General features: G+C 45.5%; 1 protein-coding gene across 1 annotated transcript in view; it reads right to left on the bottom strand.

The window, feature by feature from the left end:
* Positions 1-19,391, bottom strand: part of prkd1 (protein kinase D1) — a 241,337-nt gene extending 221,946 nt beyond the window's left edge. The window contains exon 1 of the mRNA XM_080202084.1: positions 18,969-19,391. Within this exon, the coding sequence (XP_080058210.1) occupies positions 18,969-19,157 (189 nt within the window). The 5' untranslated portion in view covers positions 19,158-19,391. The remainder of the gene's footprint in view (positions 1-18,968) is intronic.
* Positions 19,392-26,988: the final 7,597 nt, after the last annotated feature.

Here is a 26,988-nt window from a genome sequence, read left to right on the forward strand (position 1 = left end):
CCAAATCTCTCAGTCTCTCCTCATAGGATCTCCCCTCCATACCAGGCAACATCCTGGTAAACCTCCTCTGCACCCTCTCCAAAGCCTCCACATCCTTCCTGTAATGTGGGGACCAGAACTGCACACAATACTCCAAGTGCGGCCGCACCAGAGTTGTGTACAGTTGCAACATGACGCTGCGACTCCTAAATTCAATCCCCCTACCAATAAACGCCAAGACACCGTATGCCTTCTTAACAACCTTATCTACTTGATTCCCAACTTTCAGGGATCTATGTACACATACACCTAGATCCCTCTGCTCCTCCACACTATTCAAAGTCCTCCCATTAGCCCTATACTCAACACATCTGTTATTCCTACCGAAATGAATTACCTCACACTTCTCCACATTAAACTCCATCCGCCACTTCGCGGCCCAGCTCTGCAACCTTTTTGTTTAAACTCTCCCTAAAACCCTTCATTTTACATTCATCAGGAAAGATGCAAGAATGCCAAATATCAAAAGGAAAAGCAAGTTATCCTACACTAGAAAAGGTTGTTGGTTTTCTGACATGAGGACTCTAATTGGTTCAGGCATTGCTATGGAGAATTCGTGGAGGCTGTACGGCTGATTGGATGGTGGATGGTATCTAACAGTGTGCCCTTTAGCATTTTGCAACAGGCAGAGTTCTCACCACACACAACCAGCCCATTCATGCGAAACCCAAAATATTGGTCAAGATCTCCAACCTCAACCATACCCACCCTCTGCCAATCAGAATGGACAATTTGGCTCTCGGCCAAAACTCCACTGAAATGGCACAAGAGAATCCCAGCTGTGGCTGAGGCTGGAAGTTTTCAGCATTTGTGTCCAATGTTAGATGTGATCCTGCTTCTGGATAGCACTTACTAAACAGTCCTAACTGTGCTAAGAATTACACTAACAACCGATTTAAAATTATCAGTCAAGCTTTCAATGTCACTCACTTCAGCTTATTAGAAGCTATATAAATTCATTTTTGGGGACTGGTCCTTACAACCACAAAGATCAAGTCCAGACATTGCATCTTTTTCAATCAAAGCATGGGGACAGCTGCTCTTTGCTGCATTCTGCATGGCAACAGTTTGACCAATCAGAAACTATTTGTCAACAGCACACTTTTCTCATGCAATATGATCCCTTTGAAATTTAGCATATCCCAATGAGTGTTTCACCTTGGGTTTGAGATCTAGTTGGAGCTTATTTAGGGTTTAACAATATCCCTAGAATGCCACCACAGGCTTTTATTCAGAGAAACCACTCTATACATCAATATATATCTCAATACTCTACACCAGGTTGTACACCTGATTCCCACTGAGCCACAATCTCTTTGTCATATAACACTGCATCATAGTTCCATCAGTATCAGGTGTTTCTGACATTAACCCTTTACTCTACATCTTCCCCCAACTCTTTACCCAACTATGTCCACACTTCTACACCTTCCTCCAAAGTTCACAGGGTTAGTCTATGTGAATCTTTGACCAATCTCCCTAATCTTGTCCTGATTTCATGTTGAGGTTGAGAATGAACTCCACTGTCTCAGTGTTCATTCAGAATGTTTTCCATGTGGGTGATTGTAAAGTTCTCCTTGTTTCTGGTTCCTCATCTGGATCTATACAATTTGTCCAAGAATCCATTGGTTTCCATTCCAATGACATCGAGGTTCTTCCACTCCTTCTAATATTTCCCTGATCCATCTCAATTTCATGAGATCCTCTTTTTATTATAATGATTTATTTCTGCTGATCTCGTATCCATGCTCTCCCCTCAGCTATAGCATTTTTCAGTCTCGTGTTCTGTACCTGAAGGCGAAATTAAGAGCTTGACTCTCTTTTTGTTGCTCCTCCCAGTTCCAAGCTTTCTCATCATCATCTGAGGGAATGGCAGGTTTTAATGTTTGTTGCTGAGCTGGAAATTGTGTCCACAAACATTTTCCCATCAATAGTTCTGAGGCCAATCAGCCATTTTTAAGAGATGAGGTTCTGTAGTGAAGAAGGACTCAATTAATATCTTTGTTCTTTACCATCAATTCTTTGATTGAGCTCTTTGTTCTCTGTTTGACTGAGGACATTTAGATGAACAAAACAAATACAAGAAAGAAACTTTGCTTTTGAATTCAAATCAATCCTTTGCTGGGCACAACCTGGCCTCGAGGGGAAAGTGGAGAGAGTCAGCGGTTCACGTGGTTATTTGTCATTACTGCAGACGTGAGGCAATTTGTGATTAACTCTTCGATGGAATGCCTGATGCCTGACTGCCAGGCACAGAGCTGGGCTCCTGCTCCACATTTCACTATTTCCAAGTAACCTCAGTGGATTTTCTGGAGAATGTCGAATTGAATTCCATTATTCTTTCATGGAATATGAGCAACACTGACAAGGCCTATCCCTAATTGTCCTTGAACTGAATGACAGGGTAGGCCCCAGCAGTTATCATAGCCACCATCACTGATACCAGCATAATATCCCAGATTTATTTGTTGAATTTAAATTCCACTAGCTACTATGGTGAGATTCGAATCTACAGCCGCAGTCTATTAACCTGCACCTCTCTATTACTAGTCCAGAAACATTACATCTCTACACCACAGTTTCCCCTAAAGTGTTTTAGGGATCACTAATCAGTTGTTAAAAACTAAGAGATCATCGATGATTGTGAAATGTTTTCTCTGTTTGAAATATTGGTGAAGTATTGAGTTATTAGGTACACTCTGACCATGCATTCAGGCAATACTCTTTTATTCTGATGCTCTTACTACGCTGCTGTCACGCTTGGTTAATTTCTTGTAATCACTTCTCAGTGGCAGGTCAGTGTTTGGTAATGAGCAGAGTATATGCTTTCACTACATGAGTAAAAATTCAATCTTCCATTCTATCCCATTCTATCATTCTGACTCCTTCCCATTCTATCCACTGTTGTTTGGTATATACTCTTGAACATACTCTGTAATTGAATCATATTGAATGAGACACAGTCTACAATGTTGAATTATGGGCAGCATTTTTGAAATTTCCTTTAGGTTAAGGGGAGGAACCAAAGGTTTGTGGTTGACTTCAATTTTAAACCTCAATCCTATGACATAATCAGAGAACTTTTCACAGACGCATGTAACTGTTAATGCTTCTTTCTCAGTGACTGCATACCACATCTCTGCCATGTAAGAGATCTTGACGTATAATAAATTGATGTTCTTTGTCCGTCTTTTTGAACTTGAAGCCATACTGTTCCTAAACCTGTAGATGATATGCCCATTGTCACAATTGTTGACAACTCTGGATCATAGTGTGTTAGAATTTCTGGTGAAATTAGGAGATTTTCGATCTTGTCAGATGCCTTTTCCAGCACCACTGTTAACCTTGTCGTAACATCTATAATAGTGGCTTGTTGATTTTCACCAAGTTTGGTAGGAAATTGCTGACTTGATTGACCATCCCAAAGAATCCTTGTAATTCTGTAATGTTTTCCAGCTGTGGGAACTCTCTGGTGACTACGGTTTTCTGTGGATCAGCCATAATTCCTGAAACTTGCAATATGCGCCCTCATAGGCTTTACAAATTCACATTTGTCTTTTAATGTCAAACCTGCTTCCTGTGGGACTCTGAGGGCTACTCTCACTCAAATGTCATGTTCTTCCCTTGATGAACCATGTACAAGAATGTTGTCCAAACAACAGGTTACTATTTCATACATTTCAGGGTCAGAGATATCGATATTGAAATATTTCAGAAGCAAAAGCAATTCTTAATGCAATCTGTTAAAACAGTAATGATGAAATGGGGCAATAACAATAGTTAACAATCTGGATTCCTTGACAAGACAAAACTGCAAAAGCTGCAGTTACCATCAAATTTTGTGAAGAGGGTGCTTTTTGCTAATTTGGCAAAATTTTATTCCACTGATAGGATCGGGTGGATCTCATACTCTGCTGATTTGATTAACTGAGTCAAGTCCAGAGAGATTTGAATGAAATTATCCAGCACTGGTGCTGTGACCAGTCCGGAACATCAACTTGTCACTGCTGATACTGGAGAAATGACCCTCTGTTAACTCTGAACCTTGCCTAACAGTTGCTGAGGGATCTTCCGTATGGCAAGCTCTTCCAGTTCTGCCAACGGTGACCCAACCACCTCTCCAAGCTGCCCATGCCACCCCCTGGCTCTCCAGGCCCTCACTGCAAGGTCCCCATCGATGGTGGGAATGAGGAACGGGAAACCCCACTGACAGCAGCAGGACTTGAAGTTCCTGTACCTGACCAATAGCAGGCCACCTTGTTGCTGCAAGTCATGCCACGATGCAAGGTGGGGGTCAGTTAATCCAACGCAGACGTGTTGGATCTGCCCCAAAAGCTCATGTTATAATCTGTTTTCAATTTACCTCAGCCTTAAAGTAAGAGCGGAAATTTATTTCTGAATTCCTGACTGGAATGTCCATCAGCAACCCTGGAAAAGGTCCTCAACTGCAAATATACTTTTCTGCTCAATCACGATGACTCCTGGTTCTGTGTCACGTACAGGGGTCCCTTGTACCTTAATCTTGCCGAGCGTTGGCCAATTGTTTTTACTGTAGTCTCTGCTGGATTTTGTGAATGGAGAGGCGATGGCTGTGATGTGATATTTGTAAACAACTTTACTTCATTAGGTACATTGAAAGAGATGTGCCTGCGTCTGGCTTGAATTGTGTGGGGTGATCATCAATTTCTAATTTAATGCTTCAATAATTATCTTCTGTTGCATTAATTTCTTCTAAGAAAGTTCTTCTTTGTCTGTGACTCTTCCACTTTGCGGATTTCATTTGGTTTCATCTCTCTCTCTCTATGAGCTGTAGGAATTATGGATCTGCAGATTATCTTAAAATGTCCTAACTTCTCAGGTTGTCGCACTCATCCTTCCTGCTCACGCCACACTGAGAGCATTTCAAGATGGCAGTTGGCATGAATTTTCTCAATTTTGCAGGCTTTTACTTCACTGTGCTCTCTCTTTTAGATCCAACATATTCAATAGCTTCATCCGTTTATTTTCAAGGGACATCAATTTCACCACTAGCATCCACTCTATTTAGCTTCCTAAACCCGGTCTGTTACATATTTGTTCTGTATTTGTAAGTGTTAGATCTTTCCTTGTTTGTAACAGATCTGATAACACCAACACTATATGAATTAATTCATCCCTGAAGGTGCCATAGTTGCAATTCTCTGCAAGTCTGTACAGCTCAGTTCTCAATGTGTCCAGTGATTCACCCAGTTTCTGCCTCCTTTCATAAATTTCATTCAACCACTAATCACATTTTTTTGAACATGGAAGTACAAATCAATGAGCTCAATCCTTATCAATATCCTGTCTTGCAATAACATTAGCTGCTACGGCCCCTACTGTGTAGAGTAAAGTACTAACCTGATCCTTCTGATACAAACCTGAAGGTATGCTATATGAAGAACCTCTTCTTCCAAGAGTCCCTATGTAAGCCAGTTACAAGCCAACATGATTCTCAATGATTCTGGGAATAGCAATGTAGACTCCATGCTTATCCTAAGTTTAAGATCTGTTGCTGCTTCAGTAGATTGGCTTGTAGGTTGTCCTCAGTCTTTACTGCCATCTGGATTTCAGTTCTCTTTATCTGCTGGCATCTGCAGAACCAAAGTACTCCACCCTCAGGGAATTTTCAATCTTTTGTCTTTTATTCGTTTTCTGAGGACTTTTAATAATTGACAATAATAGCAACAATACCAGCAGTTCACGGCATTGTAAAGGTGACTCTCAGTAATAAAATGAAACATTTGTCATAAAATTGGCACAAGAGTGAACTCTAACTGGTGACTGTTCCTGACATTTAACAGCACCTTCCATTGCATCATCCACTAAACACAGTTACAATTACTCATGTCACATATCTGACAGCATCTCTTTATTACAAAATGACAACTGTCTGGTGACAAAAACTGAGCAGAAAAAAACTGATAAAAACTAGTAATAATTTGAGCCATTAGGAAATATAGTCATGAACAAAAAATGACCATAATTCATAAACTGTGCCCAAATTCCTCCACATTTCCAAATATCACTCGGGACTCAGCAATAATCCTTGGAAAAATAAAAATTAAGTACTTATGCAATTGATTATTTTATTAATGAATGAAAAAGATTTTAATGAGTCTTCCTTTCAATTTAAGTTCAACCATTTCCAGTGACATATAATTTACATTTTTGGGAAGAGTCTTTCCGAGAGACAGGGGGAAGTCCCCTAAAGGGGGCCATTCCCTTCCTGCCAGAGGATCGCTGTGCTGTGAAAGCTGCCAGACTGCCCAAATTCCTCTGCCTTCCACCACACACTGAGACAGAATGAAGCCTCTGACAGGTAGTTCATTGTCCACTTCGGGATCACAGCAGGCCTAAATGCAGGCAGGTTGCCTAACACATCACCCACCCTCAGTATATGGGGACAGGCCTGAGGTGGCCTAGGATTGTTGCGATGGAAAGGTGGTAGGACTGGAGGGTCTTAATGACATTACTGTTACTAGAGAGGTGGTGCGCGACAGACTGGAGGGGCTGATTGTGGACAAGTCCCCAGGACCGGATGGAATGCATCCGAGGGTTCTGAAAGAAATGGCAGAGGTGATAGTGGATGCCTTGGTGGTTATTTTCCAGACGTCGCTGGATTCCGGGGAAGTGCCGGAGGATTGGAAAACGGCTAATGTTACGCCGTTGTTTAAGAAGGGTGCCAGGCAAAAGGCGGGGAATTACAGGCCGGTTAGTTTAACGTCTGTGGTAGGTAAAATGTTAGAATCCGTCATTAAGGAGGAAATTGCGAGGCATCTTGAAGGGAATTGCTTGATAGGGCAGACGCAACACGGTTTCATTAAAGGGAAGTCGTGTCTGACAAATTTACTGGAGTTCTATGAGGATGTGTCTAGGGCGGTGGATAGAGGAGAGCCGGTGGATGTGGTCTTTCTGGATTTTCAGAAGGCGTTTGATAAGGTACCTCACAAGAGGTTACTGCAGAAGGTCAGAGGACATGGAGTTGGGGGTAGGGTGTTAGCGTGGATAGAGGATTGGTTGTCAAATAGGAGGCAGAGAGTGGGGGTCAATGGGTGCTATTCGGATTGGCGGTTGGTGACTAGTGGGGTGCCCCAGGGGTCGGTGCTGGGGCCTCAGCTATTTACCATTTATATAGATGATCTGGAGGAGGGAACCGAGTGTAGGGTGTCGAAATTTGCTGATGACACCAAGATTGGGGGAAAGGCAAATTGTGCGGAGGGTGTGGAGAGTCTGCAGAAGGATCTAGATAGGCTGGGCGAATGGGCCAGGAAATGGCAAATGGAATTTAATGTTGGCAAGTGTGAGGTGGTCCACTTTGGTAGGAAGAATGGTAGGAAGGACTATTACTTACGTGGCGAAAAACTGCAGCAGGCGACGGTGCAGAGGGACCTCGGGGTCCTTGTGCATGAGTCGCAAAAACCCAGCCTGCAGGTGCAGCAGGTGGTCAGGAAGGCGAATGGGATGCTGGCCTTCATAGCGAGGGGGATTGAATATAAAAGTAGGGAGGTCTTGCTGCAGCTGTATAGGGCATTGGTGAGGCCGCAGCTGGAGTACTGTGTGCAGTTTTGGGCGCCGCACCTGCGCAAGGATATTTTGGCCTTGGAGGGAGTGCAGAGGAGGTTTACTAGGCTGATACCGGAGTTGAGGGGGTTGAGCTATGAGGAGAGGCTGAATAAACTAGGCTTGTACTCGTTAGAGTTTAGAAGAATGAGGGGAGATCTCATTGAGACGTATAAGATGATGAATGGGATGGATAGGATAGAGGTGGAAAGACTCTTCCCGCTCAAAAAAGACAGTAGGACTAGGGGGCACAGCCTCAAGATAAAGGGGGGGCGGTTCAGAACGGAGTTGAGGAGGAACTTCTTCACTCAAAGGGTGGTGAATCTCTGGAATTCTCTGCCCGTTGAAGTGGTGGAGGCTGCCTCGCTAAATATTTTTAAGAAGCGGGTTGATGGGTTTTTGATAAGAGAGGGGATTAAGGGTTATGGGGAGAGGGCGGGAAAGTGGAACTGAGCCACGACAGATCAGCCATGATCTTATTGAATGGCGGGGCAGGCTCGAAGGGCCAGATGGCCTACTCCTGCTCCTATTTCTTATGTTCTTATGTTCTTATTTGGCTCCTCATTCTGGATCCCAGACTTCCTAACACATAGACCGCAATCAGTAAGGATTGGCAACAACACCTTTTCCACAATTATCCTCAACACCAGTGCCCCGCAAGATTGTGTCCTCAACCCCTCACTATACTCCTTATACACCTATAACTGTGGGCCCAATTTTACCAACAATTTGCACCTGTTTTCGGGTGCTAAATCACGGTAAGTTAGGGCGTTGGGCCTTTAACACGATCTGCACCCAAATCCGAACAAATCGTGACTTTACCAACACCGGACTGTGTGTGGATCCAGTCCACACTCAAATCGGGCAGCCCGACAATTTAATGAACGGTGCGCCCAACTCTCCCACCAAATCCCACTTTACCGTCTTCTGGTCTGTTCCGGATCCGTGCTGTAAGCGACCGGCAAAATAAAAATCCAAAGCCGATTTTTATTTTGTAGGAGAACCCCTGAAATGGCTTCAGAGCCTGTAATGGCTCCCTGACCCAGATCATCCTCGAGGGGGGGGAGGAGGGAGGCAGGTCAGAGTATCCTCCGGGGGGGAGGAGGGGGGTCAGAGCATCCTCCGGGGGGGAGGAGGGGGGTCAGAGCATCCTCCGGGGGGGAGGGGGGGGTGTCAGAGCATCCTCCGGGGGGGAGGAGGGGGGGGTCAGAGCATCCTCCGGGGGGGGGGGGGGGGTCAGAGCATCCTCCGGGGGGGAGGGGGGTCAGAGCATCCTCCGGGGGGGAGGGGGGGGGTCAGAGCATCCTCCGGGGGGGAGGAGGGGGGGTCAGAGCATCCTCCGGGGGGGAGGAGGGGGGTCAGAGCATCCTCCGGGGGGGAGGAGGGGGGTCAGAGCATCCTCCGGGGGGGAGGAGGGGGGTCAGAGCATCCTCCGGGGGGGGAGGAGGGGGGTCAGAGCATCCTCCGGGGGGGAGGAGGGGGGTCAGAGCATCCTCCGGGGGGGGAGGAGGGGGGTCAGAGCATCCTCCGGGGGGGAGGAGGGGGGTCAGAGCATCCTCCGGGGGGGAGGAGGGGGGCCAGAGCATCCTCCGGGTGGGGGGGAGGAGGTGGGACAGAGCATCCTCTTGGGGGGGGGGGGGGGGGGTTTGGAGGCAGGTCAGATGTATCTCTAGTGGGGAGGGGGCGAGACGGCTGATCATTGTCTAGTGGTGGGGGGGAGGCCTGATTGCTGACTGATGGGGGGGGGCAGATGGATCTCTGGGTGGGGTGGGGGTGGGGGTGGGGGGGGTCCGCTGCCACTCTGCAGGCGATCCCTCCTCCCTACTGGAGGAACGAACGTCCCCCCCACCAGAGATCCATCTGCCCCCCCCAGCCCCCCGTCAGTGAGCAATCGGGCCTCCCCCCACCACCACCACACAACGATCAGCCCTCTCGCCACCACCCCCCCCCCAAAGAGATACATATGACCCACCTCCTCTTCCTCCCCCCCTAGAGAATGCTCTGATCCCCCCCCCCCCAGAGGATGATCTGTGTCAGAGAGCAGCTCTGTGTGGTTTTTTTTGCTTTCCCGACCCGGGCATGCTTTTTCAAATTTATTTTCGAACTGTGCGTGTGCCGATCGTTCCGGCAGCACTAAGCCCCACCCACAGTGCGGATCGGACCGGGGCCTGCAATAAGCGTATGTGTGCGCTGCAAAGAGGATTCCAGGCTCAGATCCGTCTTACACCCAGATCCTGCCCTTAGACTCCAAATGGTAAAATCGGGCCCTGTGCGACCAAATTCCCCTCCAACTCGGGTTTCAACTTTGCTGACGACACCACCAACTTGGTTTGGATCTCAGACAATGATGAGACAGAGTACAGGCAAGACGACAGCTCAGTGACGATCGCTGTTTGCTGTGCAGACACATGGATTTGGGCCGGTGTCTGTGGGAGTTTGCGCATTCTCCCCGTGCTTGCGTGGGTTTTCTCCAGGTGCTCCAGTTTCCTCCCACACCCCAAAGATGTGCTATTAGGCTGATTGGCAGGAATAAATTGTCCCTAAATCAGATTCCCTCAATCTGGATGGCCATAAAACATTAGACAGGGGTCGTGGGTAGAGAGGGGGACTGGTGGTGTTGAGATGGCGGCGCGGGCTCGTTGTGCCGAAGGGCCTGTTTCCTGGGCTGTTTTTGTTCTTTGTTCTTTGCAGGAAAGGGATAGAGAATCTGCTGAATTGGTGTGACGATAATAATCTCTTCCTCATTGTCATCAAAATGAAGGAGATAGTCATTGACTTCAGGAAGCATAGAGGAGGACATGCCCCTGTCTATGTCAATGGTGATGAAGTGGAAATGGTTGGGAGCTTCAGGTTTCTAGGTGATCAGATCACCAACAACCTGTCCTGGTCCCTCCACACTGACACCTCTACTTTTATAGAAGGCTAAGGAAATTTGGCATGTCCGTTATGACTCACACCAATTTTTACAGATGCACCGTAGAAAGCACCCTTTCCAGATGCATCACAGCTTGGTATGGCTCCTGCTCTGACTAAACGCAGTAGTAATAGGACCTATAAAATGTGAAGGTGGGAAAGTTTGTATAAAACCAGTAGAAATGGCAGAGGTGCTTAATGAATACTTTACCTCGGTATTCACAGTGGAAAAAGATCTAGGTGATTGTAGTGCAGGCTTGCGGTGGACTGAAAAGATTGAGTATGTGGACATTAAGAAAGGGGATGTGTTGGAAATTTTGAATAGCATCAAGATAGATAAGTTGCCAGGGCCAGATGGGATGTACCACAGGATACTGTTGAAGGCGAGGGAAGAGATTGCAGAGCCCCTGGCGATGATCTTTGTGCCATCGATGGAGACGGGAGAGGTTCCGGAGGATTGGAAGATTGCAGATGTGGTCCCTATATTCAAGAAAGGGAACAGGGATAGCCCGGGAAATTACCAACCGGTGAGTCTGACCTCAGTGGTTGGTAAGTTGATGGAGAGGATTCTGAGGGACAGGATTTATGAACACTTAGAGAAGTTTAGTACGCTCAATAGTAGTCAGCACGGCTTTGTCAAAGGGAGAGCATGTCTTACTAGCCTGGTTGAGTTTTTTGAAAATGTTACTAAACACACTGACGAAGGAAGAGTGGTGGATGTGGTTTACATGGACTTCAGCAAGATGTTCAATAAGGTCCCCCATGCAAGACTCCTTGAGAAAGTGAGAGGGCATGGGATCCACGGGGCTGTTGCCTTGTGGATCCAGAACTGAGAGTGGTTGTAGATGGGTCTTTTTCTGCATGGAGGTTGGTCACCAGTGGAGTGTACCAGGGATCTGTTCTGGGACCCTTGCTGTTTGTAATTTTCATAAATGACCTGGATGAGGAAGTGGAGGGATGGGTTAGTAAGTTCGCCGATGATACAAAGGTTGGTGGTGTTGTGGATAGTTTGGAGGGATGTCAGAAGTTGCAGCGTGACATAGATAGGATGCAAGACTGGGCGGAGACGTGGCAGATGGACTTCAACCCGGATAAATGTGTAGAGGTCCATTTTGGCAGGACCAATGGGATGAAGGAGCAAAATGTCAAGGATAAGACTCTTCGCAGTGTAAAGGAACAGAAGGATCTTGGGGTCCAGGTCCACAGGACTCTTAAGTCGGCCTCGCAGGTGGAGGATGTGGTCAAGAAGGCGTATGGTGTACTGGCCTTCATTAATCGAGGGATTGAGTTTAGGAGTTGGGAGATAATGTTGCAACTTTATAAGACCCTAGTCAGATTCCACTTGGAGTACTGTGCGCAGTTCTGGTCGCCTCACTACAGGAGGGATGTGGAAGCTATTGAAAAGGTGCAGAGGAGATTTACAAGGATGTTGCCTGCACTGGGTGGCATGTCTTATGAGGATAGATTGAGAGAGCTCGGTCTTTTCTCCCTGGAGAGACGAAGGATGAGCGGTGACCTGATAGAGGTGTATAAGATGTTGAGAGATATTGATCGGGTGGATTCTCAGAGGCTTTTTCCCAGGGCTGAAATGGATGCCACCAGAGGACACAGGTTTAAGGTGCTGGGGAGTAGGGACAGAGGAGATGTCAGGGGTAAGTTTTTCACTCAGAGGGTGCTGGGTGCGTGGAATCAGCTGCTGGCAGTGGTGGTGGAGGCAAATTCGATAGGGTCTTTTAAGAGACTTCTGGGTGAGTACATGGGACTTAGTAGGATTGAGGGTTATAGATAAGCCTAGTAGGTAGGGATATGATCAGCGCAACTTGTGGACCGAAGGGTCTGTTTGTGCTGTAGTTTTTCTATGTTCTAATAGGGGACTTGCTCGTTAGAGGCACAGACAGGCATTTCTGTGGCTGCAATCAAGAGTCCAGGATGGTATGTTGCCTCCCTGGTGCCAGGGTCAAGGATGTCTTTGAGCAATTGCAAGACAGTCTTAAGGGGGAGGGGGAGCAGCCAGAGGTCATTGTCCATATTGGTACCAACGACATAGGTTAGAAAAGGGATTAGGTCCTGAAATGTGAATATCGAGAGTTAGACAGAGGCTAAAGTGCAGGACCTCAAAGATAGTAATTTCAGGACCACTGCCATGTGCTAGTGAGAGTATGAATAGGAGGATTAGGCAGATGAATGCCTGGCTTGAGAGCTGATGCAGGGAGCAGGGGTTTAGATTTTTGGATCATTGGGATCTTTTCTGGGGAAGGGCTGACCTGTTCGAGAGGGATGAGTTACACCTGAGCTGGAGGGGGACCAACATCCTGGCTGGGAGATTGGCGAGAGCCACTCGGGAGGGTTTAAACCAGTTTGGCAGGGAGGTAGGATCCAAAGCAGTAGGGAGACTGAAGAGAAGTTTGAGGACAGCACAGAAGTTAAAGAGCACATTAAGTAGTGAAGGGAGTGTCAGTAATCCTAGTACCAAACAGATCAGGCAAAAACAAGACAGAGAGCAAGGGAAGTGCAGATTAAACTGCATTTATTTCAGTACAAGAGGACTGATGGGCAACACAGATGAACTCAGGGCATGGATGGGTAGGTGGGACTGGGATATTATAGCAATTACTGAAACATGGCTAAGGGAGGGATGGCACTGGCAGCTCAATGTTCCAGGGTACAGATGCTATAGAAAAGGTAGAACAGGAGGTAAGAGGGGAGGGGGAGTTGTCCTTTTGATTAGGGAAAGCATCACGGCCGTACTGAGAGGGGATATATCCAATAGTTTGACCACTGAGTCTATATGGGTAGAACTGAGAAATCAGAAGGGGGAAATCACTTTGATAGGGTTGTACTATAGGACCCCAAATAGTTGGTGGAAAATTGAGGAGCAAATATGTAAGGAGATTACAGATAGCTCCAAGAAAAATAGGGTGGTAATAGATGGAAATTTTAACTTTCCGAACATTGACTAGGATTAGATGGAGAGAAATTTATTGAGTGTATTCAGAAGGAATATCTCATTCAGTATGTGGATGGCCCGACTAGAGAGGGGGCAAAACTTGGCCTCCCCTTGGGAAATAAAGGAAGGGCAGGTGAGAGAAGTGTTAATGAGGGATCACTTTGGGACCAGTGACCATAATTCTATTAGTTTTAATATAGCTATGGAGAATGATAGATCTGGCCCAAAAGTTAAAATTCTAGATTGGGGCAAGGCCAATTTTGATGTTATCAGGCAGGAACTTTCAGAAGTTAATTGGGGGAGTCAATGGGAAGGCAAAGGGACGTCTGGTAAGTGGGAGGCTTTCAAAAGTGTGTTAACCAGGATTCAAAGTAAACACATTCCTCTTAGAGTGAAGGGCAAGGCTGGCAGAAGTTGGGAACCCTGAATGATTCGGGATATTGAGACCCTGCTCAAGAAGAAGAAAGAGACACATGACATGCATAGGCAGTGGGATCAAGTGAAGGGATCAAGGGATCAAGAGAAAAATCGGGATGGCAGAAAGGGGACATGAGATTGTTTTGTCAGACAATGCAAAGGAGAATCCAAAGAGCTTCTACAAATACAAAAAGGGAAAAAGAGTAACAAGGGAGAGAGTAGGGCCTTTTAATGATCAACAAGGTCATTTATGTATGGATCCACAAGAGATGAGCGAGATCCTAAATGAATATTTCTCATCAGTATTTACTGTTGAGGAAAGCATGGATGTTAGGGAACTTGGGGAAATCAATATTGATGTCTTGAGGAGTGTACATATTACAGAGAAGGAAGTGCTGGAATTCTTAAAGCGCATCAAGGTAGATAAATCCCCGAGACCTGATGAAGTGTATCCCAGGACATTGTGGGAGGCTAGGGAGGAAATTGCGGGTCCCCTAGCCGAGATATTTGAATCATCAATAGTCACGATTGAGGTGTCTGAAGATTGGAGAGTGGCAAATGTTGTGTCTTCATTTAAAAAGGGCTGCAGGGAAAAGCCTGGGAACTACAGGCCAGTGAGCCTCACATCTGTGTTGGGTAAGTTGTTGGAAGGTATTTTGAGAGACAGGATCCACAGGCATTTAGAGACACAAGGACTAATTAGGGACAGTCAGCATGGCTTTGTGAGTGGAAAATCATGTCCCACAAATTTGATTGAGTTTTTTGAAGGGGTAACCAAGAAGGTAGATGAGGGCAGTGCAGCCGATGTTGTCCAAATGGACTTTAGCAAGGCCTTTTACAAGGTATCACATGGTAGGTTGTTGCATAAGTTAAATCTCATGGGATCCAGGGTGAGGTATCTAAATGGAAACAAAAGGATGGTTTAGAGAATTGTTTTTCAAACTAGAGGCCTGTGACCAGCAGTGTGCCTCAGGGATCAGTGCTGGGTACACTGTTATTTGTCATTTATATTAATGATTTGGATGAGAATATAGGAGGCATGGTTAGTAAATTTGCAGATGACACCAAGATTGGTGGCATAGTGGACAGTGAAGAAAGTTATCTCCAATTGCAATGGGATCTTGATCAATTGGGCCAGTGAGCTGACGAATGTTAGATGGAGCTTAATTTAGACAAATGTGAGGTGGTGCATTTTGGTAGATTGAACAAGGCAGGACTTACTCAGTTAATGGTAGGACATTGGGGAGAGTTACAGAACAAAGTGATCTATGGGTACAGGTTCAGAACTCCTTGAAAGTGGAGTCACAGGTGGACAGAGTGGTGAAGAAGCCATTTGGCATGCTTGGTTTCGTCGATCAGAACATTGAATACAGGAGTTGGGATGTCTTGTTGAAGTTGTACAAGGCATTGGAAAGGCCACACATGGAATACTGTGTGCAATTCTGGTCACCCTATTATAGAAAGGATGTTATTAAATAGAAAGAGTGCAGAAAAGATTTACTAGGACGCTACCGGGACTTGATGGATTGAGTTATAAGGAGAGGCTGGATAGACTGGGACTTTTTTCTGGAGCATAGGAAGCTGAGGGGTAATCTTATAGAGGTCTATAAAATAATGAGGGGCACAGATCAGCTAGATAATCTGTATCTTTTCCCAAAGGTAGGGGAGTCTAAAATTAGAAGGCATAGGATTAAGGTGCAAGGGGAGAGACATAAAAGTGTCCAGAGGGGCAATTTTTTGACACAGAGCGTGGTGAATGTCTGGAAGAAGCTGCTCGTAGTAGAGGCAGGTACAATTTTGTCTTTTAAAAAGCATTTAGATAGTTACATGGGTATAATGGGTATAGAGGGATATGGGCCAAATGTGAACAATTGGAGTTATTTTAGGGCAGCATGGACAAGTTGGGCTGAAGGGCCTGTTTCCATGCTGTAAACCTCTATGACTCTGAGACCACAAGAAACTACAAAGAGTTGTGAACGTAGCCCAATCCATCACGCAAACCAGCCTCCCACCCATTGATTCCATCTACACTTCCCACTGCCTTGGGAAAGCATGATGTAGAGATGCCGGCATTGGACTGGGGTAAACACAGTAAGAAGTCTCACAACACCAGGTTTAAGTCCACCAGTTTATTTGATAGTAATCCCACACGCTTTCGGAAACGGTGTTCCTTCGTCAGGTGTGTGGAAGGTTCTGATCAGAGAAAGGCGTATAAAGACACACACAGTTTACAGAATATAGACTTGCATTCTAATTAGTATTCTGTAAACTGTGTGTGTCTTTAAAAGCCTTTCTCCGACCGGAACCTTCCACACAGCTGATGAAGGAACACCACTTGGGAAAGCTGCCAGCGTGTTCAAAGACCCCAGACACCCCGGACTTGCTCTTTCCCATCCTCTTCCATCAGGAAAAAGATACAAAAGTCTGAAAACACGTACCAACTCACTGAAGTACAACTTCTTTCCTACTGCCATCTGACTTTTGACTGGTCCTATCATATACTAAACTGATCTTTCTCTGCACCCTGTTGGTAACTGTAAGACTGTATTCTGCACTCTCCCTATGTACTCTATGAACTATATGTTTTGTCTGTATAGCTCGCAAGAAACAATATTTTTCACTACATGCAACAATAAAAAATCAAAGGCAGCAATCTGGCCACTTGTTTCATTTTATGTGCCTCCCCATTTAAAAATACACAAGAGGCTGGAGAGAGGCTGTAATCTTAGAGTTCTTGGGTGGAATTTTCCCTTCCCCTCCGCCAGGGGAATCGTAGTGGGGGGGACAAGACCATACAAAGGTCTGTTGACCTCGACAAAGCAGTCAGCATAATTAAGGACCCCACCCATTCCAGACATTCTCTCTTCCACCTTCTGCCATCGGGAAAAAGATACCAAAGTCTGAGGTCACGTACCAACCGACTCAAGAACAGCTTCTTCCCTGCTGCTGTCAGACTTTTGAATGGATCTACCTTGCATTAAGTTGATCTTTCTCTAATCCTAGTTAAAACTAACACTACATTCTGCACCCTCTCCTTTCCTTCTCTATGTACGATATGCTTTGTCTGTATAGTGCATAAGAAACAAGGTTTTTCACTGTATGTTAATATATGTGACAATAATAAATCTAATCAGATCAATTGATGTTCATATTTAATCTGTGGGATAGGCTGGCCATGCTTTTTTTCTAAAGATCATTGGATCTTAAATTTTGCTAATCAACTCTCAGAACTAATTTTACTCATCATTCCCTTTGGTCTTGTAGGTTGTAAAATATAATTAAAAGTAACAGTTTGTTTTTATTTCCCAGTAGGTCATGTCATATTTGCATATTGCGTGCTTTGCCTGTGACGTGCAATGTGTATCCAATGACAATGGACTCATCTGCCCATTTACTCTTTGACAAGAAAAAGATGCCCAATTGCTTCCTCAACATTTTTTGACAATTTTGACTGTTGCCAGGCAACATTCACACATATTGATTCAACATTGTAGACACAAAGTTCGTTCTTTGGGAAAATGTGCTAAATTGTTTGGTCGAGAGAAAACAAAGTAATTTTGGAAAGTCGAGTTTTATACAAATGAACAGTGTAAAAGCACATTTGCCACCAGCTCACATGAGCTGCCACTCCTGCCTTGGAAATAGCTTTCCCAACATAAAAATCACTTCATTTCCCAGAAAACCACCGTGTTTCTAACACTTTCACTGAGATGTCCAATGCAAAGAGACATTAAAACAAACTTCCACTCCAACTTTCGGAGATCTGACCAGGGATCTTGTTCTGCACTTCACGCTGGAATTGCAAATTCCTTTCCAAAACTCAGCTACCTGTTCAACAACTTGCAATGACCAGAAATTCAAATTTCATAGTGCCAATTCCCATCCGCTTAATTCTGCCTCAAATACCAACTATTACCCCAGGGGCAAATCCCAAACTGACCCCCAAACACAGATTGATCCTCACACCCAGACTGACCCTTCCCCAGACTGACCCTTGCACCCAGACTGACCCTTCCCCAGACTCTCCCTCCTCCAGACTGACCCTTCCCCAGACTCTCCTTCACCCCAGACAGACCCTTCCCCAGACTGACCCTCACACCCAGACTGACCCTCACACCCAGACTGACCCTTCCCCAGACTCAGGTCCCTCACACTGTCCGGGTTCAGGGGTCAGCTCACACACTACACACATTAACAACAAACTGAAGTTTCCCCAAACATGAGAGAACCCAATGGGATTTTCTCCACAACACTTCACCATTTATGGTCACTCAGGCCTATCCATTCACCCCCTGAAAGTTCATAACAGCCTCTGCCTCTCTGCCTTGTTCAATCTCTGTCCATGTTTCCAAACCTTTCTCTCTCTCACTAATTGTGTATCTGTTTCTTTCCCTCTCTAACTCCTTCATTCTAACTCTCTTTTCCCTCATCACCCTCACTGGCTCTGTTCGATTCTTGCTGATTTTCTCTCTCTGACTCTGTCACTCTCCCCTCTTTGTATCCCTCTGTCTCTGTGTGTGTGTGTGTGTGTGTGTCTCACTCTCTATGTCTCACTCTGCCTCCCTCTTCTCTCTCATCTGTGTCTCTCATTGTCTCTCTGTCTCTTTCTGACTCTCTCCGTCTATCTCTGTCTCTCACTCTCATTCTTCTGTCTCTCTGACCTTCTCTCCCTCTTTCTCCCTCGCTTTGTCTGACTCTATCTCTCTGTTCCTCTGTCTCCTGTATATGCCTCTCTCTCTGACTTTCTCTTTCTCACACATGCTCTCTATCTCTCTGTTTCTGACTCTCTCTGACTTTCTCTCTTTTTTACACTCTCTACGTCTCTCTCTCTGATTCTCCCTCTTTCAGATTCTGTATATCTCTCACTCTCTGTCTGTCTCTGACTCTTTCTCTCTCTCTCACTCTCATTCTCTCTATCTGCCTCTCTCTCTGCCTCACTATGTCTGCTGTATGTCTCTCTTTCTCTGACTTTTTGTCTCACTCTCTGACTTTCTCATTTTCTCTCTCTCTATCTGTCTTTCACTCTCACTCTCTCTGTGTCCCGCACCAAGTGACTCTGGGCTCTGCTTACCTTCTGGTCCACGATGGAACAGGCCATTTCTCGGACATGTGCGAGAGAGAAGTCGCTGCAGTCCAGGATGACGGGTTCCCGGCTCAGTCCGATCTGGATCAGGAAGGTGATTCCCTGGGACAGGCGCTCAGCTCCCGGGGATGCGGGGGAGCAGGGACTGGCTGAGCGGATCACTGGAGCCGGCTTCATCAGCCCGGCGGCGGGACGCTCCCCCGTGCCTCTCCCTGTGCCTGAGCCTCTCTCTCACCCTCTCTCTGACCCTGTCTGTCCCTCTCCCGCTGCTCAGTCCGCCGGAAAATGGCCACAGGGGAAGAGGCAGAAACAGGAAGCGGCGATAAGAGCAGCGGAGTGGCCGCCCTGGTCAGTAACTCTCCCCTAGACTGTATCAGAGAGGAGGGACTCCCCCTCAGTCCCCCCTGTACATCCCGGGCTCTCTCCCTCTGTGTCTGTCTGTGTGTGTGTCTCTCTCTCTGTCACTGTGTGTGTCTGTGTGTGTGTCTCTGTCACTGTGTCTGTCTGTGTGTGTCTCTGTCACTGTGTGTGTCTGTGTGTCTCTCTCTGTCACTGTGTGTGTGTCTGTGTGTGTCTCTCTCTCACTGTGTGTGTCTGTGTGTCTCTCTCTGTCACTGTGTGTGTGTCTGTGTGTGTCTCTCTCTCTCTCACTGTGTGTGTGTCTGTGTGTCTCTCTGTCAGTGTGTGTGTGTATGTCTCTGGGTCTCTGTGAGTATCTGGACCTCTACATGTCTCGCTATCACCTTGCTTCAATCTCTATCAGACTAACTCTCCCTCCCGCTTCTCTCCCTGTCTCCCCCCGATTCCTTCATGTCTTCCTTCACTCTGGGGTTTTCAGAGAGATTGCAGACAGCTCCGTGTGGGAGACGGTGCTAGCCAGAGATCGCTGCCCTCTCAGGGAAAGGACAGCGCCGGGTAACAACAGGAGCTCCCCGTCTTAATTATTGCCTTTGCAGTTTGTCTATATTAGCATTGCAAATACAGGGGGCAGGATTGAGAGTGGGGGCTGGGGGAGGATAAAGCTATAATCAGCTCCAAATCCATCCCATCAAACTGTCATTCTCAGGCGAATGTCAAACCCGGTTCCACCCCTTCCACTTTAACTTGGAACAAATCTTATCTTAATTACTATCCTTATAAATACTCCCATAAGATTGTATTAGAAAAGAGTCCCCACACTCCTGAACAACTTGTCCGCTTGGCACAGCTTTGAAAAGTTTGCAGCAAATGAGCTCCGAGTCTGAACGGCCCCGATTCTCTCCTGAACTGGATCCATGATTGCAAAATAAGTTTTATACTTAACAGAGGATTTGTAGGATTGGAAATTGGTGTGTGTGTGTGTCTATCTGTGTGTGTGTGTGTGTGTCTCTATCTCTATTTGTCTGTGTGTATCTATTTGTGAATCTATCTGTATGTGTGTAGCGGGTGTGCATGTGTGTGTGTGTGTATATCAGTGTGTGTAGTTGTAGATGTGTATGTTTGTGTGTGTGTGTTTGTGTTAGTATTGGGGGGGGGGGAGCGGCAGTGGGTGCATTCCCAGGCCCCTCTCAGCCCCTCTGTTTATGTGTGTGTGTGTGTCGGTGGGGGGCAGTAGGTGCCTTGCCAGGCCCCTCTCAGCCTCTGGGTTCTCTGTATGTGTGGGTGGGTGGGCCGGGGGGGTTGCCGAGACGGTTCATTCCCAGGCTGCTCTCAGCCTGTGTGTGTGTGTGTGTGTGTGTGTGTGGGTGGGGAGTTCTCTGGGACACGGCACTCACTCTCCTGCTGCTCCAGGTTTCTCTGCTTTTCCATTCCCCGCCTCACAGCTTCCTCTTGGGAAAAGCCTTGAAGGAAATTTGGAGGGACCAAATACTTTAGTTTGGCGGCTGTGTTAAAAATGACAGGATATTGGTGAAAAAAAGACCTTTTCACCCTGGAGGTGGATTTCAGAATGTTCCTTCCTTGGAATTCCAGAAAAAAAAACTTTGAACAACTTTGTTTTTCAGTATGCATGAGTTTGAAATTTACCCATCACAAATCTAATTTTAAAAATGAGTGAAATCATGAATGTTCTTTACCTTCCTGTCCATGTAAATACCAGGAATTCTTATTGAATATAGATTCCCGCCCCTGGCAGTTGTGAACATTACCATTAGTCATTTAAGCGCAGCCTATTTGAGGTTTAGACTTCCTAAATGTAGATTTTTTATACTCGGACATCCCGGAACAGCGATCCCGAACATCCCACTCACCATTTCATTGTAAACCCGGACAATGGGATCCGGACAGGATTGTGAAATCTCAGTGCAAGGAACGGTTAAAACCTTCCACCTTTCCAGAAAGCAGGCGCTTTGACAAGACTCCCAACACCTTCCTTAGTTGGATAGAAGGACGCCATTCTCCTGCCAATTAAATATTATGGCTGCTTCCCAAACGAAACCTTTCCCACTTAAAATTGTTCCAGATAAATGGCCTTGTTTTCCATTTAAATATAACCACCGCTTCCACTGTAATACCAACAAATACCAAGTTATGGATTTATTTGCGTCAACTTTTCCTATCAGTCACTGCCGCATTTATGTGTCTTTGATTCTATCTGTTCAGTTCATATCCCCCGTCTCTCCATCATCCCAGATAATTCTCTTATTCCATTGCTGTTTTGAACAGATGATTGGTCTCCAGCTGGAATTTCAGCTCCAATGTTCCAGTTGACCTCAGTGCCTGGGCTGAGGAAAGGACAATCTGACATGTCCCTATTGGTTACCCAATGGCCACAGCTGGGGAGTGTGCTCTTGGGTGTTGTGATCACTGGTGTCCAATTGCATGATTACTGTTTTTGTGCAGTTGAAGAAAACGATGTGAGCCCAGGGCTGTCCAGTCACAGAGATTTACAGCATAGAAACAGGCCCTTCAGCCCATGCCACCCAGATTTTACCGCTAAGGATATGGACCAAATTGCCCCCATTTGCCCATATCTCTCCATACACATCTTACCCATGTAACTGTCTAAATGCTTTTTAAAAGACTAAATCTACTACTACCTCAGGCAGCTCATTCCACACACTCACCACCCTCTGTGTGGAATAATTGCCCCTCTGGACACTTTTGTATCTCTCCCCTCTCACCTTAAACTTATGCCCTCTACTTCCAGACTCCCCTACCTTTGGGAAAAGATATTGACTGTCTATGCCCCTCATTATTTTATAGACCTCAATAACGTCACCCTTAGCCTCCTACGGTCCAGAGAAAAAAGTCCCAGTCTATCCAGCCTCTCCTTATAACTCAATCCATCAAGTCCCAGTAGCATCCTAGTAAATCTTTTCTGCACTATTTCTAGTTTAATAATATCCTTTCTATAATAGGGTGAGCAGAATTGCACACAGTATTCCAAGTGTGGCCTTACCAATGTCTTGAACAACTTCAACAAGATGTTCCAACTCCTGTATTCAATGTTCTGACCAATGAAACCAAGCATGCTGAATGCTTTCACCACTCTGTCCACCTGTGACTCCACTTTCAAGGAGCTATGAACATGTACACCTAGAGATATTTGTTCTGTAACTCTCCCCAATGCCCTACCATTAACTGAGTAAGTCCTGCCCTGGTTCAATCTACCAAAATGCACCACCTGCATTTGTCTAAATTAAACTCCATCTGCCATTCATCAGCCCACTGGCCCAATTGATCAAGATCCCATTGCAATCCAAGATAACCTTCTTCACTGTCCACTATGCCACCAATCTTGGTGTCATATGCAAAGCAATAACCACGCCCCATAAATTCTCATCCAATTAATTAATATAAATAACAAATAGCAATGGACCTACTACTGATCCCTGAGGCACACCGCTGGTCACAGGCCTCCAGTTTGAGAAACAACCCTCTAAAACTACGCTCTGTCTTCTGTCATCAATTGGCTACCTCACCCTGGACCTATGAGATTTAACCTTATGCAACAATCTACCATGCAGTACTTTGTCAAAGGCCTTGCTAAAGTCCATGTAGACAACATTGATTGCACTGCCCTCATCTATCTTCTTGGTTATCCTTTCAAAAAACCCAATCAAATTCATGAGACATGATTTTCCACTCACAAAGCCATGCTGACTGTCCCTAATCAGTCTTTGCCTCTCTAAATGCCTTTAGGTCCTGTCTCTCAGAATACCTTCTAACAACACATCCACAACATATGTTAGGCTCACTGGTCTGTGGTTCTCAGGCATTTCCCTGTAGCCCTTCTTAAACAAAGCCACAACATTTACCACCCTCCAATCTTCAGGCAGCTCACCTATGGTTGTTGATGATTCAAATATCTCTGTTAGTGAACTCGCAATTTCCTCCCTAGCCTCCCAAAATATCTTGGAATATATTTCATCAGGTCCTGGGGATTTACCTACCTGGATGAGCTTTAAGACTTCCAGCACCTCCTTTTCTGTAATTTGTATACTCCTCAAGACATCACTATTCATTACTCCAAGTTTCCTAACATCCAAGCCTTTCTCAATACTGATGAGAAATATGCATTTAGGATCTCACCCATCTCTTGTGAATCCAATATAGGTGACCTTGTTGATCCTTAAGCGACCCTACTCTCTCCCTGGTTACTCTTTTGCCCTTTGTGTATTTGTAGAAGCTCTTTGGATTCTCCTTTGCCTTATCTGCAAAAGCAATCTCATGTCCCCTTTTGATCTCCTGATTTCTTTCTTAACTCTACTCCGACACATTCTATACTCTTCAAGGAATCCATTTGATCCCAGCTGCCTATGCATGTCATGTGCCTCCTTCTGTGCCTCAAGGGAAAATGCTTGAATCTATCATCAAGAAAGAAATAGCTAGACATCTGGATATAAATTGTCCCACTGTAAGACGCAGTATGGGTTCATGAAGAGGTCACATTTGATTAATTTGATGGAATTCTTTAAGAACGTTATATATGCAGTGGACAATGGGAACCTGGGGATGTGGTATATCTAGATTTCCAGAAAATATTTGACAAGGTGCTGCACCAAAGACTGCTACATATGATAAGGGTGCATGGTGTTACGGGTAATGTATTAGCATGGACAGAAGATTGGTTAACTAACAGAAAGCAAAGAGTGGGGGGTAAATGGGTGTTTTTCAGTGAGTAGTGGTGTCCCTCAAGGATGAGTATTGGGACCACAATTGTTTACAATTTACATAGATGATTTAGAGTTGGGGACTAAGTGTAGTGTGTCAAAATTCAGAGATGACACTAAGATGAGTGGCAGCGCAAAGTGTGCAGAAGATGCTGAAAGTCTGCAAAGGGATATAGATCTTCAAAGTAAGTGGGCGAGGGTGTGGCAGATGGAATATAGTGTTGGTAAATGTGAGTTCATCCATTTTAATAGGAATAACAGCAAAATGGACTATTATTTAAATGGTAAAAAATTGCAGCATGTTGCTGTGCAGAGGGACCTGGGTGTCCTTGTGCAGGAATCTCAAGGAGTTGGTTTGCAGGTGCAGCAGGTAGTTAAGACAAATGGAATTTTGTCCTTCATTGCCAGAGGGATGGAGTTTAAAAACAGCAAGGTTATGTTGCAGCTGTATAAGGTGCTGGTGAGGCCACACCTGGAGTACTGTGTACAGTTTTGGTCTCCTTACTTGAGAAAAAGATACACTGGGGGTGCAGAGGAGATTCACTAGGTTGATTTCAGAGTTGAGAGGGTTGGCTTATCAGGAGCGACTGAGTAGATTGGGGTTATACTCGTTGGAATTCAGAAGAATGAGGGGGGATCTTATAGAAACATATAAGATTATGAAGGGAATAGATAGGATAGAAGCAGAGAAGTTGTTTCCACTGGCGGGTGAAACTAGAACTAGGGGACATTGCCTCAAAATAAGGGGAAGCAGATTTGGGACTGAGTTGAGGAGGAACTTCTTCACACAAAGGAATTCCCTGCCCAGTGAAGCAGGTGAGGCTACCTCATTGAATGTTTTTAAGGCAAGCATAGATAAATTTTTGAACAGTAAAGGAATTAAGGGTGAGAATAATAAATCAAATCAAAATCTACTTCAAGTTACTAACCTTTCAAGTTACTAAGTCTCTCCTAAAAAATGATACGCTTTGAAAATTGTTCACTACGAGTACAAACCTATGAATCTATATTAGTGCAGAAGCCAAACAGGCATTATCTAACACTACAATTAAAAAGCAAAATACCACAGATGCTGGAAATCTGAAATAAAGACAGAAAATGCTGGAATTACTCAGCAGGCCTGGCAGTGTCTGTGAAGAGAGAAACAGAGATAACACTTCAAGTCAATCACGACTCTTCTTCTTCCAAAAGAGAATAACTTTGGACTTGAACAGTTAACTTTGTCTCTCTCTCCCATTTCTTCAGGTTTTATTGACATTCATTTGTGGGACATGGGCGCCATTGGCTGGCCAGCATTTATTGTCCATTCCTGGTTGTCCTTGAGAAGGTGGCAGTGAGTTGCCTTCTTGAGTTGCTGCAGTCCATGTGCTGTGGGTTGACCAACAATGTTGTTAGGGAAGGAATTCCAGGATTTTGACTCAGTGACTGCAAAGGAACAGTGATATGCTTCCAAATCAGGATGGTGGGTGGCTGAGAGGGGAACTTGCAGGTGTAGTGTTTCTATATATCTGCTGCCCTTGTCCTTCTAGATCAAAGTGGTCACGGATTTGGAAGGTGCTGTCTGCGGATCTTTGGTGAATTGCTGCAGTGCATCTTGTAGATTGTACACACTGCTGCTACTGAGCGTCTGTGGTGGAGGAAGGGGATGTTTGTGGATATAGTGAAACTCTAGGACTGCTTTGTCCTGGATAGTGTTCAAGCTTCTTGAGTGTTGTTGGAGCTTCATTCAACCAGGCTCGTGAGTATTCCATCACACTCCTGACTTGTGCCAGATGGTGGACAGGCTTTGGGGAATCAGGAGGTGAGTAACTCACTGCAATATTCCAAGCCTCTAACCTGCTCTTGTAGCCACTGTGCTTATGTGGTGAGTCCAGTTGAGTTTCTAGTCAATGGTAACCTGAAAGATGTTGACAGTGGGGGATTCAGTGATGGTTACACCATTGAATATCAAGGGGCAGTGATTAGCGTGTCTCTTATTGGTGATGGTCATTGCCTGGCTTTTGTGTAACGCGAATGTTACTTACGACTTGTCAGCCCGAGCCTGGAGATTGTCCAGATCTTGTTGCATTTGAACATGGACAGCTTCAGAATCTGAGGAGTCACAAATGACATTGAACATTGTGCAATCATCAGCGAACATCCCCATTTCTGACCTTACGATGGAGGGAAGGTCATTGATGAAGCAGCTGAAGATGGTTGGGTCTTGGACACTCCCCTGAGGGACTCCTGCAGAGGTATCCTGGAGCTGAGATAACTGACCCTCCACAATCACAACCATCTTCCCATGTACCTGAAATGACTCCAACCAGTCATATCATAAAACCAGTGGAGAGTTTGCTCCCGATACCCATTGATTCCAGTTTCTCCAGGGCTCCTTGATGTCACACTCAGTTGAATGCAGCCTTGATGTCAGGGGCTGTCACTCTCACCTTACCTCTGGAATTCAGCTGTTTTGTCTGTGTTTGAACCAAGGCTGTAATGAGGTCAGGAGCTGAGTGACCCCCTGGTGAAACCCAAACTGGGCGTCACTGAGCAGGTTATTGCTGAGCAGGTGCTGCTGGATCGCGCTGTCGATAATCCCTTCCATCACTTTACTGATGATTGAGAGCAGACTAATTCTGGCAGGGTAAATTCTCAGTTGGATTTGCTCTGCTTTTTGTGTAAAGGACATACCTGGGCAACTTTCCACATTGCCCATAGATATCATATTGAAACCGTATGGAAGAACTTGGCTCAGGGACTGGCAAGTTCTGTAGCACAAGTGCACAGTCCTATGGTATCAGGGCACATTGCCTTTGCAGCATCCAGTGCCTGCAACTATATCTTGATATCACTTGGAGTAAATTGAATTGGCTGGAGACTGGCATCTGAGATGCAGGGGACCAGATATAGTGGATAATTTTTCTTTTACATGT

The sequence above is a fragment of the Carcharhinus amblyrhynchos genome, chromosome 14, assembly GCF_965287045.1.
Source record: "Carcharhinus amblyrhynchos chromosome 14, sCarAmb.v2.hapA, whole genome shotgun sequence".
NCBI classification, from domain to species: domain Eukaryota; kingdom Metazoa; phylum Chordata; class Chondrichthyes; order Carcharhiniformes; family Carcharhinidae; genus Carcharhinus; species Carcharhinus amblyrhynchos.